The sequence below is a fragment of the Phyllobates terribilis genome, unplaced genomic scaffold (assembly GCF_046119375.1).
Source record: "Phyllobates terribilis strain yellow unplaced genomic scaffold, ASM4611937v1 Scaffold_4__5_contigs__length_816908805, whole genome shotgun sequence".
Classification (NCBI taxonomy): domain Eukaryota; kingdom Metazoa; phylum Chordata; class Amphibia; order Anura; family Dendrobatidae; genus Phyllobates; species Phyllobates terribilis.
Genome location: NW_027362764.1, coordinates 299,304,125 through 299,320,912, shown reverse-complemented (window position 1 = coordinate 299,320,912; position 16,788 = coordinate 299,304,125). Strand labels below are relative to the sequence as shown.

Here is a 16,788-nt window from a genome sequence, read left to right as displayed (position 1 = left end):
CTGTAATGTGTTTTTCCACTTTAATTTTGGGGGTATCTCCAAATCCAGGCCTCTATTGGTTAATAAATTTGATTTCCATTGATGATTTTTGTGTGATTTTGTTGTCAGCACATTCAACTTTGTACAGAACAAAGTATTCAATGAGAATATTTTATTCATTCAGATCTAGGATGTGTTATTTGAGTGTTCCCTTTATTTTTTTGAGCAGTGTATTTTTATATTGATCATGTTTGTGATGAACCTGTAGCCGCCATCTTGGTAATGATAAATCATATCCAGGGATGGCCACACTTCAGCAGCCCCCACCCTTGGGACCTTCTGTTAAAACGTCAACTAGATAGTTTCCCCCCATCCAGGCTCCTGTAAGATAAGAAGCCCCGGGGCCTACTTAACACTTGAATGCTAGGAGCTTCAAAGACTTCGAGAGGAAACACAGCCAGCAGGGGGGGGTGCTTCGTCTATCTGTACCTGACCATTTGTCCCATAGGACTAGTTTCTTTGTCTGTCACAAGCATGGAGGCATAAGATATAGAAACATGAAAAGTACACGCATGTTGCATGGGATGGGCCAATAAAAAAATATCACGGCGTCCCGGAGCCATTGCGCACACAAGCCTCCGCGGTAGACGTTTGTACGTGCTCTGGAAGCCAAGATATAGCGCGGAGCCATTCCTGAGGACCGTATGGTATCATAATTGATATCAAAGGGTCGGTTACGGCGGCCCGAATCCATGGGAACCCCTGGGGGTATCATGAGACCATCCCAGAAGAAGTTATTGGGTTCCATAGAATTTGGGCTTCTGATCGAAGTTAGACCTGAGGGTGGAGACTGAGCCAGCTGACCTCACCAGCAGTGGGCGGGACGGGGCAGGTAAGATAGCAGGACAGACAAGAGATAAGTCAGTCTTGACCCAAGAGTGGGGTGCTGAACATCTGAGCACCAGCTGAGGCCAACAAGGGGAGGAGCAGTTTGACCATGCGGTGGTAGGCCTCAGCCTGTAACAAAGAACCGTGCCTGCGACCGCAGAATCCTCTCCCTGCGTCACAAGAAAATCAAGAAACCGGTAACTGATATGCTGTGGTGATTCTGTGTGTTGTATTCCATTGTTGTATAGTTTAGCCTGACCTTATACCTGTGTATATTTAGTTGTATATCGTGTATCTAGTGTATTATTATAATCAATTACCTCAAGTAATTGTGGGCCTGCCTTTTATTCTGCATAACGAACGCACGTCCGTGTGAGCTCGGCTCAAGCCAAAACGCTACCCAGGGTTGGTTCCTGACCCGATATAGGCCCATTCACGGACTGGGCGTATATCTAAAATAGGGACTGGTGGCAGCATACCAACTGGGGATTGGGGAAGGCTGGTAGTGACGGTCGGAGGTTCAGATATATATATTCCTGGCGCGGCCAAGGAAGATATATATACCGCCCTCACTACAGAGGGCCCCGATACCCAGTAGGTTACAGGACAGTCTCCCTGGCGACCGCTTATCCTAGGTGCAGTTCCTTGACTGACCTGAGGCTAAGAGGGCGCTAGCGAGTTGTGCTGTGTAGTGACGTTACGGTTTAGTGACGTTGAAGGGATAACACACTACCGTGTTCCCTGCGCGGGTTGCAGCTACCTGGCACTACTTTCTCTAGGTGCAGTACCTTGACTGACCTGAGAGGTAAGGGGGCGCCAGAGAGCTGCACCCACCGGCCGGCTTTCATCACATTGGTGGCAGAGCGGTGGGATTGCAGAATAATAGTGTTGTGGGACCCCTACTCCCAGGCACTAAAGACTGCCAGTGGTAACTTCCACTGCTGGAGTCTTAAGGTCAGCCCAACGTTAGACGGTCAGGCTAAAAGTATAACAAGGTGTGTGCAAACTCAGGGTTGCAGCGGTGTCGGTTACCAAGATGGCAGACGGCACCAGGAGCAAGACCCTGCAGGAGGCTAATGCTACGGTCCGTGTGGCAGGAGGGGAGGACATTGTTACTCATGGCGAGGAGGAGTCCAGCCCGGGCACCTCAGGGAGCCAGTCCCCAGTATACGGTCCCGCAGTGGGCTGCCCACCACCTACCCAGCCCTGCCTGTCCAGATCACAAGCCCTTTTACAAGCGGCTATGGCAAGTCTCCAGTCTCATGGCGATGCCGTCTACAAAACCCTCCTGGCAGCATCAGAGAAGGCAGCGGAGGAGGAGCGCGAAGCTGCGGAGCGCCGGGAGGCTGCGGAGCGTGCAGAGCGGGCTGCAGAGCGCCGGGAGGCTGCGGAGCGTGAAGCTGCAGAGCGCCGGGAGGCTGCGGAGCGTGCAGAGCGAGCTGCGGAGCGCCAGCACCAACTGGACCTGGCCCAGCGGGGGCTTCCGCTAGAGCAACCAACCCATCAGGAGACCAAGTCGTCCAAAGTCCGAGCTGAGGACTTCCCTCTACTGGAGAAGGATGGGGACCTGGACTCCTTTCTGGTGGCATTTGAACGGACCTGTCTTCAGCACCATCTGGCCCGGGATCAGTGGGCCAGATACCTGACCCCCCGTTTGAGGGGTAAGTCCCTGGATGCCTTGGGGGACTTACCTGCCGGGGAGGTACAGAACTACGACTGCATCAAGCGGGCCCTGATCCGGCAGTACAACCTCACTCCCGAGTCGTACCGCCAGAAGTTCCGGAGCCTGCTGCGTGGCCCCAAGGACACCTGGACCGATCATATGCGGGCGCTGTTGAGAGCCGCAGAGCACTGGACCTCGGGTCTAGCGCTTACTACCCGCCAGGAGGTCCAGGAACTGTTCGTCACGGAGCAGTTCTTGTGGAACTGCCCAGAGGACCTCCGACAGTTCCTCCGTGACCGAAAACCAACAGGGGCTTCTGCTACAGCCGCCCTGGCAGACGAGTATGCCAATAACAGGGCGCCTGAGCTGAAGAAGTCTGCCAGCAGCACCTGGAGAGGGGGTAAGCCCAGTCATGCCCCTGTTTCCCCGGCCCCTAGAACACAAGGGGTGTATCCCCCTGTTGCCCTCTCCAGGCAAGGACCAGACGTAAGACGTTGTCATCTATGCAACAAACCAGGACACTTTAGGGCTGAGTGTCCCCAGCGCCAAAAGACCCCATCCCAGTCCCAGAGAGCGCCCAATGTTTTGTGTGTGGGAGGGGGTGGTGGTAGGTCCCTGGACAACATCCAACCCGTCACCATAGGCCGTTCTGCGGTCATGGGACTGCGGGACACGGGCGCTGAACGAACACTGGTACGGCCTGAGGTGGTGTCCCCCCAGGACTTGGTACCAGGAAAGACTCTTTCCGTCTCCGGGGTTGGAGGCGTGGAGCCGGCACTTCCCGTTGCCATGGTGTATTTGGACTGGGGTGCCGGAAGGGGGATGCGGGAGGTGGGAGTAACGCCAAATATTCCCGCAAATGTTTTATTAGGGACCGACTTGGGGCGTCTAGTATCGCAGTATGTACCCTCTGAACCCCCAAGTTCGGCCCCCCAGGAGTGTATTGATTTGTCTGCTGCTAATGCCAACCATGTTGTATGTAGTGTGTGTCCTGCTGAGGAGGAGGGAGTGAAACCTGAGGGTAACACCTGCACAGACACAACACAAACAGGGTTAGTGAAAGCAGGTGGGGAGTGTGGGGATGCCCGCAGAGGTGCTCAGCCGGCGTGCCGTGACCTCTTGTCCTCCGGTGAGGGAGGGGGCGGGCAGGATTCTGTAGAGGGAAGCTCAGGGATGGAGAGGGGGGCAGCTACCGGCAGTGTAGGGCTCCCAGGGGTATCCAGGCTGCTGAGTATAGGCCCACTGCAGGGGGAGGAACAGGCCATGGGAGGTGGGGGTGTCCCAAGAGAGGAGCCGCCAGGTAAGACCCCAGGGCAGGAGTTCCCCACATCCGAGATGTCCAAAGGCCTAGGAAGCCTGCCTGATCGGGCGGCTTGGTCAGAAACAGAGGGGAAGCAGGCACTACCCACGGTCACAGCGGTCATAGCCGCTGTCACCAGGAGTGGGAGCGCCGGAGCCCAAGGAGCCTTGCAGAGGTCCGACGGCTTCCCCACTTCTGACCAAGTGTCTGCCGGGTCAGACAGCGGCCAGGTGACATGCCCGGAGGGGCTGACGGAGGATGTGGCAGTTTCGTCGATTCTGGCCACATCAAGTCAGGAATTTCAGGCTGCGTTGGAAGCAGACGACAGCCTGAAAGCTCTCAAGGAACAGGCGGCACAGCCTCCCATGGAGTCAGACTGCGAGCGTGTGGTCTGGGACCAGGGACGGCTGTACCGGGTAACGGTCCAGCAGGGTTCACCGGAGGCGTGGCCCAGGGACCGACAGTTAGTGGTACCCTATCCGTTCAGGGCGGAATTGTTGCGGATCGCACACGAGATTCCGATGGCCGGACACCTAGGGATCGCTAAAACCAAGGCCAGGATAGCTCAGCATTTCTACTGGCCTGGGATGGGAGCCGCGGTGGGTGCCTACTGCCGTTCGTGTGACACCTGTCAGAGGGTGGGGAAGGCGGGGCCGCGCCCCAAAGCCCCACTGGTAACTCTGCCAATCATCGAAGAGCCTTTCTCGAGGGTCGCTGTGGATCTTATTGGACCTCTGTCCACTCCCAGCCACTCCGGGAAATGCTTCATACTCACGGTAGTGGACTATGCCACCCGGTACCCGGAAGCGGTAGCTTTGTCGTCCATTCGGGCCGACAAGGTGGCTACCGCCTTACTGGAGATCTTCTCCAGAGTGGGTTTCCCCCAAGAAATGCTCACCGACCGAGGGACCCAGTTCATGTCGCGGCTGATGGAGTCCCTCTGTAAGCAAATGCAGGTGCAACATCTGGTGGCCAGCCCGTATCACCCACAGACTAATGGCCTGTGTGAGCGGTTCAATGGCACCTTAAAGCAGATGCTTAAGATGTTGGTCGACTCCCACGGGAGAGACTGGGAGCGTTACCTCCCACACCTCCTATTTGCTTACCGGGAGGTTCCGCAGGCCTCAACGGGGTTCTCCCCCTTTGAGCTCCTGTACGGGCGACGGGTACGGGGCCCCCTGGCTCTGGTGAAGGAAGCATGGGAAGGGGATTTGGCCACCCCCGAGGTGTCGGTCATCGAGTATGTCGTGCGCCACCGGGACAGGATGATGGCCTTGGCAAAGCTGGTGCAGGACAATATGGCCCAGGCCCAGGCCGACCAGAAGCGGTGGTACGACCAGAATGCTTGTGAGAGGACCTACCAGGTGGGTCAAAAGGTGTGGGTACTGGTCCCCGTACCACAGAACAAGCTTCAGGCAGCCTGGGAAGGTCCCTACTTCGTGCACCAGAAACTCAATGCCGTCACCTATCTGGTCACCCTGGATCACGCCCGTGGAAGGAGGAAGGCCTTCCACGTGAACATGATGAAGGCTCATCATGAGCGGGAAGCGACTGCCCACCCAGTGTGCAACCTTCCCGAGGAAGGAGAGGTAGAAACCCTCCTGGATCTGCTCACCCAAGCCAAGGCGGGTGGGTCCATCGAGGATGTGGGGGTTGGCCACCAGCTCACGGAGGACCAACGGTCCCAGCTGGGGACCACCCTGCACCCCTTCCGGGGGCTGTTCAGCAGCCTGCCCGGAAGGACTGAGATGGCTGTCCACGACGTGGACACTGGCGATCACCCGCCGATCCGGCGTTCAGCATATCGGGTCTCTTTCGAGGTGCAGGGAAACATGCGCCAAGAGATAGACGAGATGCTGAAGCTGGGGGTGATCCAGGCATCCAGCAGCGCGTGGGCCTCGCCTGTAGTCCTCGTACCAAAGAAGGACCGAACTACACGGTTCCGCGTGGACTACCGGGGGCTCAACGCTGTAACGGCCACCGATGCGTTCCCCATACCACGCATCGATGACCTGCTCGATCGGATGGCCGGGGCTAAGTACCTGACCATCATGGATCTGAGCCGGGGGTACTGGCAGATTCCTCTGACCCCCGCGGCAAGGGAACGCTCTGCCTTTATCACCCCTTTTGGACTGTACGAGTCCACAGTGATGCCATTCGGCATGAAGAATGCCCCTGCCACTTTTCAGCGGATGGTCAATACGCTGCTTGAGGGACTTGAAGGGTACGCGGCTGCGTACTTGGACGATATTGCAGTCTTCAGTCCCACTTGGGAGGATCACCTAGAGCACCTGCGGCAGGTGCTCGGTCGGATCCACCGGGCAGGCTTGACCATCAAGCCGGAAAAGTGCCAGCTGGGCATGAGTGAGGTCCTCTACCTGGGTCACCGGGTAGGCGGGGGGGTTCTGAAGCCAGAACCGGGGAAAGTGGATGCCATCGCATCCTGGCCCACTCCTAGGACCAAAAAGCAGGTGATGTCCTTCTTGGGGACCGCCGGGTACTATAGGAGGTTCGTCCCACACTATAGCACCCTGGCCAAGCCCCTGACGGACCTCACCAAGAAGAAGCTGCCCGTCGCAGTCGACTGGACAGTCGCCTGCGAGACAGCTTTCGGGGCACTCAAGGCCGCCCTAAGTAGCTCCCCTGTACTGCAAGCTGCCGACTTCGACCGGCCGTTTGTGGTACAGACCGACGCCAGTGACTTTGGCCTCGGTGCTGTGCTAAGTCAGGTCAACACGACAGGCCAGGAACATCCTGTCTTGTACCTGAGCAGGAAGCTACTGCCCCGGGAGGTGGCTTACTCCACGGTGGAAAAAGAATGCCTGGCAATTGTATGGGCCCTGCAGCGTCTGCAGCCCTACTTGTACGGGAGCCATTTCACCGTGGAGACGGACCACAACCCCCTCAGCTGGTTACACACGGTCTCTGGGTCGAATGGCAGGTTGCTACGCTGGAGCCTCGCTCTCCAGCAGTACCACTTCCCCATTCGCCACAGAAGAGGCCGTGACCACGGTAACGCTGACGGGTTATCCCGGCAAGGGGAGGGTGCAGAAGGACGCACGGGGGAACACAGGAATGTGCTACCCCCTCGCGCCCTCGTATAGGGGGAGGTGTGATGAACCTGTAGCCGCCATCTTGGTAATGATAAATCATATCCAGGGATGGCCACACTTCAGCAGCCCCCACCCTTGGGACCTTCTGTTAAAACGTCAACTAGATAGTTTCCCCCCATCCAGGCTCCTGTAAGATAAGAAGCCCCGGGGCCTACTTAACACTTGAATGCTAGGAGCTTCAAAGACTTCGAGAGGAAACACAGCCAGCAGGGGGGGGTGCTTCGTCTATCTGTACCTGACCATTTGTCCCATAGGACTAGTTTCTTTGTCTGTCACAAGCATGGAGGCATAAGATATAGAAACATGAAAAGTACACGCATGTTGCATGGGATGGGCCAATAAAAAAATATCACGGCGTCCCGGAGCCATTGCGCACACAAGCCTCCGCGGTAGACGTTTGTACGTGCTCTGGAAGCCAAGATATAGCGCGGAGCCATTCCTGAGGACCGTATGGTATCATAATTGATATCAAAGGGTCGGTTACGGCGGCCCGAATCCATGGGAACCCCTGGGGGTATCATGAGACCATCCCAGAAGAAGTTATTGGGTTCCATAGAATTTGGGCTTCTGATCGAAGTTAGACCTGAGGGTGGAGACTGAGCCAGCTGACCTCACCAGCAGTGGGCGGGACGGGGCAGGTAAGATAGCAGGACAGACAAGAGATAAGTCAGTCTTGACCCAAGAGTGGGGTGCTGAACATCTGAGCACCAGCTGAGGCCACCAAGGGGAGGAGCAGTTTGACCATGCGGTGGTAGGCCTCAGCCTGTAACAAAGAACCGTGCCTGCGACCGCAGAATCCTCTCCCTGCGTCACAAGAAAATCAAGAAACCGGTAACTGATATGCTGTGGTGATTCTGTGTGTTGTATTCCATTGTTGTATAGTTTAGCCTGACCTTATACCTGTGTATATTTAGTTGTATATCGTGTATCTAGTGTATTATTATAATCAATTACCTCAAGTAATTGTGGGCCTGCCTTTTATTCTGCATAACGAACGCACGTCCGTGTGAGCTCGGCTCAAGCCAAAACGCTACCCAGGGTTGGTTCCTGACCCGATATAGGCCCATTCACGGACTGGGCGTATATCTAAAATAGGGACTGGTGGCAGCATACCAACTGGGGATTGGGGAAGGCTGGTAGTGACGGTCGGAGGTTCAGATATATATATTCCTGGCGCGGCCAAGGAAGATATATATACCGCCCTCACTACAGAGGGCCCCGATACCCAGTAGGTTACAGGACAGTCTCCCTGGCGACCGCTTATCCTAGGTGCAGTTCCTTGACTGACCTGAGGCTAAGAGGGCGCTAGCGAGTTGTGCTGTGTAGTGACGTTACGGTTTAGTGACGTTGAAGGGATAACACACTACCGTGTTCCCTGCGCGGGTTGCAGCTACCTGGCACTACTTTCTCTAGGTGCAGTACCTTGACTGACCTGAGAGGTAAGGGGGCGCCAGAGAGCTGCACCCACCGGCCGGCTTTCATCACAATGTTGCTTTTTTCTGTGAGCAAGTTTCACTCCAGGACCTTGAAATGCTTCTTAAGGAGCCACTCCTTAGTTGCCCTGGCTGTGTGTTTCGGGTCACTGTCATGCTGGAAGACCCAGCCATGACCTATCTTCAATGCTCTTACTGAGGGAAGGAGGTTGTTGGCAAAAATCTTGTGATACATGACCCCATCCATCCTCCCTTCAATACAGTGCAGTCGTCCTTTTCCCTTTGCAGAAAAGCACCCCAAAGTATGATGTTTCCTCCACCATGCTCCACGATTGGGACGGTGTTCTTAGGGCTGTACTCATCCTTCTTCCTCCAAACACAGTGAGTGGAGTTGATACCAAAAAAGTTCTATTTTGGTCTCATCTGACCACATGACCTTCCCCCATGCCTCTTCTGGATCATCCAAATGGTCAATGGCGAACTTCAAAAGGGCCTGGACATATACTGACGTGAGAAGGGGGACCTTGCGTGCCCTGCAGCATTTTAATCCATGACGGCGTAGTGTGTTACTAATGGTAATGTTTGAGACTGTGGTCCCAGCTCTCTTCAGGTCACTGACCAGGTCATCCCATTTAGTTCTGGGCTGATTCCTGACCTTTCTTAGAATCATCCTTTCTCCACGAGGTGACATCTTGCAAGGAGCCCCAGACAGAGGAAGATAGTCATCTTATGTTCTTCCCATTTTGTAACAATTGTGCCAACAGTTTTTGCCTTCTGTCCAAGCTGCTTGCCTATCGTCCTGTAGCCCATCCCAGCCTTGTGCAGGTCTACAATTGTCCCTGGTGTCCTTAGACAGCTCTTTGGTCTTGGCCATGGAGGAGAGTTTGGAGTGTGATTGATTGAGTGTGTGGAAAGTCTTTTATACAGGTAACAAGTTAAAACAGGTGCAATTCATAGTTAATGAGTGCAGAGTAGGAGTGCTTCTTAAAGAAAAACTAACAGGTCTGTGAGAGCCAGAATTCTTCCTGGTCGGTAGGTGGTCAAACACTTATTTTATGCAATCAAGTGCAGTTTAATTATGTAAAAATCATACAATGTGATTTTCTGTTTTTTTTTTTCTTTTGAGATTCTGTCTCTTACAGGTGAAATCTACCTATGATAAAAATTACACATCTCTCCATTCTTTGTAGGTGGGAAAACTTGCAAAATAGTAAGTGTATCAAATTCTTATTTTCCGCACAGTATGACTTGCTAATTTTCTAGCTCCTGTTGTTATAAAAGTGGTCATACCAAATATATATATATTTTTTATTATTTTATTTTTTATTTTTTCAATAATAATGGATTTTACATATAAAGGAAAACACTGGTTTAGGGGTTTCAATTATCAGAATTGGTATTAGCCATTACAGACTCTAACACCAGCTGTAGATACCATGAACTCAACTTCGGAGTCCACACCATTGGCATGCTGTAAGAGTATGCCATAATGCGTTATTACTGTACCTCATAAAGTGGGAAGGGTCTAAGTAGATCTCTTAGGCATTATGAGGTTTTGAAAGTTTTAACTTAATTTTTGATATTTTTAATATTTGGATTATACGGCCAATGTGACAAGAATTTCAATGTAAGTACATATGCCTCATCAGGTCTGTTTAAAATATGTATTTAATAAAATATATGTTATATATTGTAAAATCTGTAAGATATACATAGAAATTAATGACTTAAAAATAATAACTACAGTGTATACTTTTCAAGTAACAATTTAGTAAATTACCTTTGTAATTCTGATCTGAATCACTTGACCTAACCATTGTTGATCTACGATTCTTGACACCTCTTCCACCCGTGGACCCTTCGTCTAGAAGATCTGGGTGTAGTTCAGATAACCCCATCATGTACAAATCATGTACTGATTCCGTTCTTTCAGTATTACCATGATTCATTTTTGGTAAGTTACTTGTTTCAAGCAAATCTTCTATAGCTTGCTTTTCTGAAGAAGGTGATGTTGGGTAAATTTTACTCGTAATCTGTGCAGTCGGGACTTTTGTAGAAATTCCATTCTGGAGAAGGTTTTCACTAAGTGCACTTGGAGCTCCCATGCTGTCTTTTAATCGACAAAATGGAACTGTAAAAAATGTTACATTTTTATTATATTGCAACACAGTACTTTATATTTGAGCTTATGTGTATTACATTATACATCTATACAGGTATATAAACACTCATATTTTCTTCAACCTTTCCTCTTTGTCTTTCTTCTTCTCAAGTCTTTTTCCTTTCTTAATATCGTCACAATGTCTTACATTATTCCTTTTGTATATCTGATTAGTTAGCAAACATTCAATGAGTATGATTTAAACATATTAGAAGACACTGTTTTCCTTGTTTCTAAAAATTTGAGTTGTGAGAACTAAAAAACAATGCTATTAGAATGAGCAATCATTATGTCACATCACATTTGGTAGGTTACGCTAATTTTTGCATGGTACAATTAGTGGCTGAAAAATCAATCATACCTTCAGGTGTGCTGGTTTCTGTTGCATTAATCCAGTATAGATTCCATTGATACAATATATCATTTGTGTTGCTGCAGTTTGCACAAACAGCCTGCACTGAAAATTGTTGGTTCCAGTTAATCGAAAGCCCTTTACATTCAATACATGTCATTTCAACAGTCCTAAAACAAAAAAAAAACTTTTATAACAATCTATTCCATGAGAATCTTTACTTAAGGAAAATGGTATATATCACTGCAATATGCAGTGCCAGCTAAGTAGGGTATATGGGAGAATATTTCACATGTATCATCAAATATGCATAAAAAGTAGTAACTCAGTGACTAAAAAGATGATTACCAAATGAATAACAATTCTATAATATGTTCCCTCTGACAATGACTATGCTGTAGAGTTTCTGTTAAATTTCTGTTCCACATCACGTTTATATTACAAGTGTTAAAAAACAGTAATAGAACCTTTTGGTAAAAATTTTGAAAATTTTGCAATTTTCAAACTTTATGCTCATAAAGTTATAATCACATAAAATTAATAGTAAATAATATTTCCCACATGTCTACTTTACATCAGCATAATTTTTTAAACATTATTTTTTTGTTATGAAGTTAGAAGGGTTAAAAGTTTATCAGCAATTTCTCATTTTTCCAACTAAATTTACAAAACCAATTTTATTTTAGGGACCACATCAGATTTGAAGTAACTTTGAGGGCCCTCTGTGACAGAAAATACCCAAAAGTGACACCATTTTAAACCTACACCCCTTAAAGTCCTCAAAACCAACCACATTCATGTTTTTTTATTCTCAGGTGCTTCACAGGAATTAAATCAATATGGAACGAAAAAATGAAAATTGTACTTTTGCCCACCAAAATGTTACTTTAGCCCAAAATTTTGCATTTTCACAAGGGTAACAGAAGAAAGTGGACCACACAATTAGTTGTGCAACTTCTCCTGAGTACACCGATACCCCATATGTGGTCGAAGGAGTCCCATTTGACTTTTGTAATGCAAAATTGGTTGGAATAGATAGCGATGCCATGTCATGTTTGCAGAGCCCCAGGTGTGCCTTAACAGTGGAAACCCCCCCACAAGTGATCTCATGTTGGAAACTACATCCCTCAAGGAATTCATCTAGATGTGTGGGGAGCACATTGAACCACAGGTGCTTCACAGAATTTTATAACGTTGAGCCGTGAAAGTAAAAAGAATCACATTTTTCCTATAAATATGTTGTTTTAGCCCCAAATTTTTTATTTTCACAACAATAACAGGAGAAAATGGACCATACAAATTGTTGTGCAGTTTATCCTGAGTACTCCGATACCCCACATGTGATTAAAAACTATTGTTTGGGCGCATGGCACGGCTCGGAAGGGAAGGGACGCCATTTTGGCTGGAATAGGTTGTGGACGAAATGTCACAAATGAAAAGCCCCTGACATGCCAGCAGAAACCCCCCCAAGTGACCCCATTTTTGAAACTGCACCTCTAGAAGAATTCATCTAGGGGACTAGTGAGTATTTTTTAACCCTCAGATGATTCACAGAATTGTATAACGTTGGGCTGAGTAAATGAAATATTACCATTTATTCCACTAAAATGTTGCTTTGGCCCCAAGTTTGTGATTTTCAAAATGGGTAATAGGAGACAAAGAATAGTACAATTTGTTATGAAATTTCGCCTGAGCACGCAAATACCCTATAAGTGGTCAAAAACTTCTTTTGAGGCACAGTGCAAATCTCAGAGGAGAAGGAGCGCCATATTGGACTTCAGATTTAGCTGTTATGGTTTGCAGGTGCCATGTCCCATTGGAAGAGCACCTGGGGTCCCAGAACAGCAGAACCCCCCCATATGTGACCCCATTTTACAAACTATGCCTCTCAATCAATTCATCAAGGGATGCAGTGCTCATATTGACACCAGAGGTGTGTCACAGAATTTTATACCATTGAGCGGTGTAGAAAAAATAATTACATTTTTAACACAAAAAAATTGTGTTAGCCCCAGATTTTACATTGCCACATGGGGAAATGGGTAAAAATGGCACTAAAATTTGTCACACAATTTCAGATGGGGTATATAAGGAGGGCACCTCTGACCTGCACATCATACGGCATCAGCTACCGATACTACTATCCTGTAAAGTCAAATAAAGGGTCATTGTGCGCATGACCGGAAGCCAACTGCGTTCCACTGCGCTCCATGTCTCCCTTTGCATTCCAGCATGCGCATGACCGGAAGTCACCGCATACGGCTGGCGCACACACCGTCTAATCCTCCACACTAGGTACGCCATATATGGGGTATGTAAAGAGGTTACCTCTGACCTGCACATCATACGGCATCATCTACTCTCTCCTGTAAGCACCCCCACACCTACAGGTATGTCTATGCTTTGGGGCCCTCTCCCTCATTTACCTATGTTCTTCCCTGTTTCCATATCCTTATATACCTAATCGATAGGGGGATTCCTCCATATTTTTGGTTTCTCTTTTTCTTTTACTTTACTATGTTACATTGCATATTATTCATAAGTTGTTGCCTATGCCACATCTGATTTTTATGAGACCCTCCGCTTCTATTACAGAGCATTAGTGACCTAGCTTTGCTACCATGTCTCTAGTCACCGTGGTCAATGTAGCTATATTTACCAGCCACTATTATATGCTGGTTTAATCAAGCTTCTTACCCCAGTATTTTTTTCTATATAGATTTTGACTTATATCTCTGTATTGATATTTGCTTTACATTTAAATATCATATACAGTACAGACCAAAAGTTTGGACACACCTTCTCATTTAAAGATTTTTCTGTATTTTCTTGACTATGGAAATTGTACATTCACATTGAAGGCATCAAAACTATGAATTAACACATGTGGAATTATATATTATATTCTAGGTTCTTCAAAGTAGCCACCTTTTGCTTTGATGACTGCTTTGCACACTCTTGGCATTCTCTTGATGAGCTTCAAGAGGTAGTCACTGGAAATGGTCTTCCAACAGTCTTGAAGGAGTTCCCAGAGATGCTTAGCACTTGTTGGCCCTTTTGCCTTCACTCTGCGGTCCAGCTCACCCCAAACCATCTCGATTGGGTTCAGGTCTGGTGACTGTGGAGGCCACGTCATCTGGCGTAGCACCCCATCACTCTCCTTCTTGGTCAAATAGCCCTTACACAGCCTGGAGGTGTGTTTGGGGTCATTGTCCTGTTGAAAAATAAATAACGGACCAACTAAACGCAAACCGGATGGAATAGCATGCCGCTGCAAGATGCTGTGGTAGCCATGCTGGTTCAGTATGCCTTCAATTTTGAATAAATCCCCAACAGTGACACCAGCAAAGCACCCCCACACCATCACACCTCCTCCTCCATGCTTCACGGTGGGAACCAGACATGTAGAGTCCATCCGTTCACCTTTTCTGCGTCGCACAAAGACAAGGTGGAACCAAAGATCTCAAATTTGGACTCATCAGACCAAAGCACAGATTTCCACTGGTCTAATGTCCATTCCTTGTGTTCTTTAGCCCAAACAAGTCTCTTCTGCTTGTTGCTTGTCCTTAGCAGTGGTTTCCTAGCAGCTATTTTACCATGAAGGCCTGCTGCACAAAGTCTCCTCTTAACAGTTGTTGAAGAGATGTGTCTGCTGCTAGAACTCTGTGTGGCATTGACCTGGTCTCTAATCTGAGCTGCTGTTAACCTGAGAATTCTGAGGCTGGTGACTCGGATAAACTTATCCTCAGAAGCAGAGGTGACTCTTAGTCTTCCTTTCCTGGGGCGGTCCTCATGTGAGCCAGTTTCTTTGTAGCGCTTGATAGTTTTTGCAACTGCACTTGGGGACACTTTCAAAGTTTTCCCAATTTTTCGGACTGACTGACCTTCATTTCTTAAAGTAATGATGGCCACTTGTTTTTCTTTACTTATCTGCTTTTTTCTTGCCATAATACAAATTCTAACAGTCTATTCTATAGTACTATCAGCTGTGTATCCACCAGACTTCTGCACAACACAACTAATGGTCCCAACCCCATTTATAAGGCAAGAAATTCCACTTATTAAACCTGACAGGGCACACCTGTGAAGTGAAAACCATTTCCGGTGACTACCTCTTGAAGCTCATCAAGAGAATGCCAAAAGTGTGCAAAGCAGTCATCAAAGCAAAAGATGGCTACTTTGAAGAACCTAGAATATAAGACATATTTTCAGTTGTTTCACACTTTTTTGTTAAGTATATAATTCCACATGTGTTAATTCATAGTTTTGATGCCTTCAGTGTGAATGTACAATTTTCATAGTCATGAAAATACAGAAAAATCTTTAAATGAGAAGGCGTGTCCAAACTTTTGGTCTTTACTGTACATGTGGTTCATATGTTGTACGATTTATTCTCTGTATTTTATGTTTTTGTTTATCTCTAGTAAAGGCCCTGACAAAGATCATAAAAGGTCGAAACGTTGGCCTACTTTTCCTATACGGGGTTATTCGAAATAAATATTCTCTGCATCAATATTAGAGTGCCGGAGATTCTCTTCGTACTATATTTGCAATTAATTACTTCAGAGCACCCACCACCAGAATGAGCGACCCCTCATTTGACTTTACAATTTCAGATGAACTTGGCAATATTCCACATGTTGCTGTACCACATTGCATAGCCATATCGCGAGACTCGGAAGGGACAGAGCTCTATTTGCCTCCTGGAGCACAGATTTTCCTACAATAGTTTGCGGACTCCATCAACAGAGTCCCTAAGTGCCAGTAGAGCAGTATCCCCCCTCAAGTGACCCCATTTTGGAAATTCCACACCCCTGGGAATTTATCTACAGGTTTCATGTCTTTTAGCCAGTTTTCACCCTTCTGAATATAGTTTCCCCCAGTCCCTGCATCTGGAGCTTCAGTATGACAGATGAACATAAACTACTGCGGAGTACTGAAATCCATGTATACCCATCTACCCTAGGTACAAGAGAAACAAACAAACATTAATGAAAAATACAGTACACATGTTTTGTATTGCTTCCTTACTTACCTAAAGTTGGTGTTGTGACTGATAGATAGAAATGTTTCAGCATTTGACGATTTGCGATCTCCATTAGACACAAATAAGGTAAAATGAAACTGATCACATCTGTCATTAAGCAGAGCAGTTGGGAAAGTGATGATATCATCCATTCTATGGAGGGGGTTTGGCACACTTGAGTTAAAGCATAAATGTTCGTGTGTAGACACTGTGGCACAGCTCCAATGGAATCTTAAAACATGAAAATTATTATTATTATATTATCATATAGTAAAATGATAAGAATTATATAAGGCTTGTGTCATACCTCTCATTAGGGCTGGTTTTAGACGAATGATGTCCCTGGGTGAAATTCAATGTGGGACCCAACTCAGAAGTACATATATATATATGCACATAAACACTATCTACTGTGTGGTGTGTGTATCTATATATATATATATGGCTTGAGAAAGGTTCTGTGAACCGAAACGTTGCCATTTGGGCTTAATAAAGTCCATTTTTTTCTAAGAATTTAATTTATCTGGAGTGCTGCCTCAATATATTTTTTCTATTAAGATGCAATTTGGACAGGTTGCTTGGAGGCCTGGCACCCACTGTGAGTATATGTGAAATGGTTCTGTTTCAACATATCTTTTATATATATATATATATATATATATATATATATATATATATATACTTATATATATATATATATATAATCGTCTTATCCCGTCTGTCTCTCTGTCTGTCTTTCTGTCTGTCTGTCCAGGAAATCCCGCATCGCTCATTGGTCCGGCTGCGGCCAATCAGCGCCGCGGGATTGATGGCGTCCGTTAGCGGCTCATCTGCGGGACGGAGCTCAGCAGCGATGCAGCCGGGAGATGACCG

The 16,788-nt window shown here is 47.6% G+C and overlaps 1 protein-coding gene across 1 annotated transcript in view; it reads right to left on the bottom strand.

The window, feature by feature from the left end:
* Positions 1–16,788, bottom strand: part of PKD1L1 (polycystin 1 like 1, transient receptor potential channel interacting) — an 808,959-nt gene that overhangs the window by 497,751 nt on the left and 294,420 nt on the right. The window contains exons 22-24 of the mRNA XM_073676922.1: positions 15,925–16,146; positions 10,899–11,059; positions 10,157–10,507 (exon numbers count right to left, since the gene is read on the bottom strand). Of these exons, the coding sequence (XP_073533023.1) occupies positions 10,157–10,507; positions 10,899–11,059; positions 15,925–16,146 (734 nt within the window). The remainder of the gene's footprint in view (positions 1–10,156; positions 10,508–10,898; positions 11,060–15,924; positions 16,147–16,788) is intronic.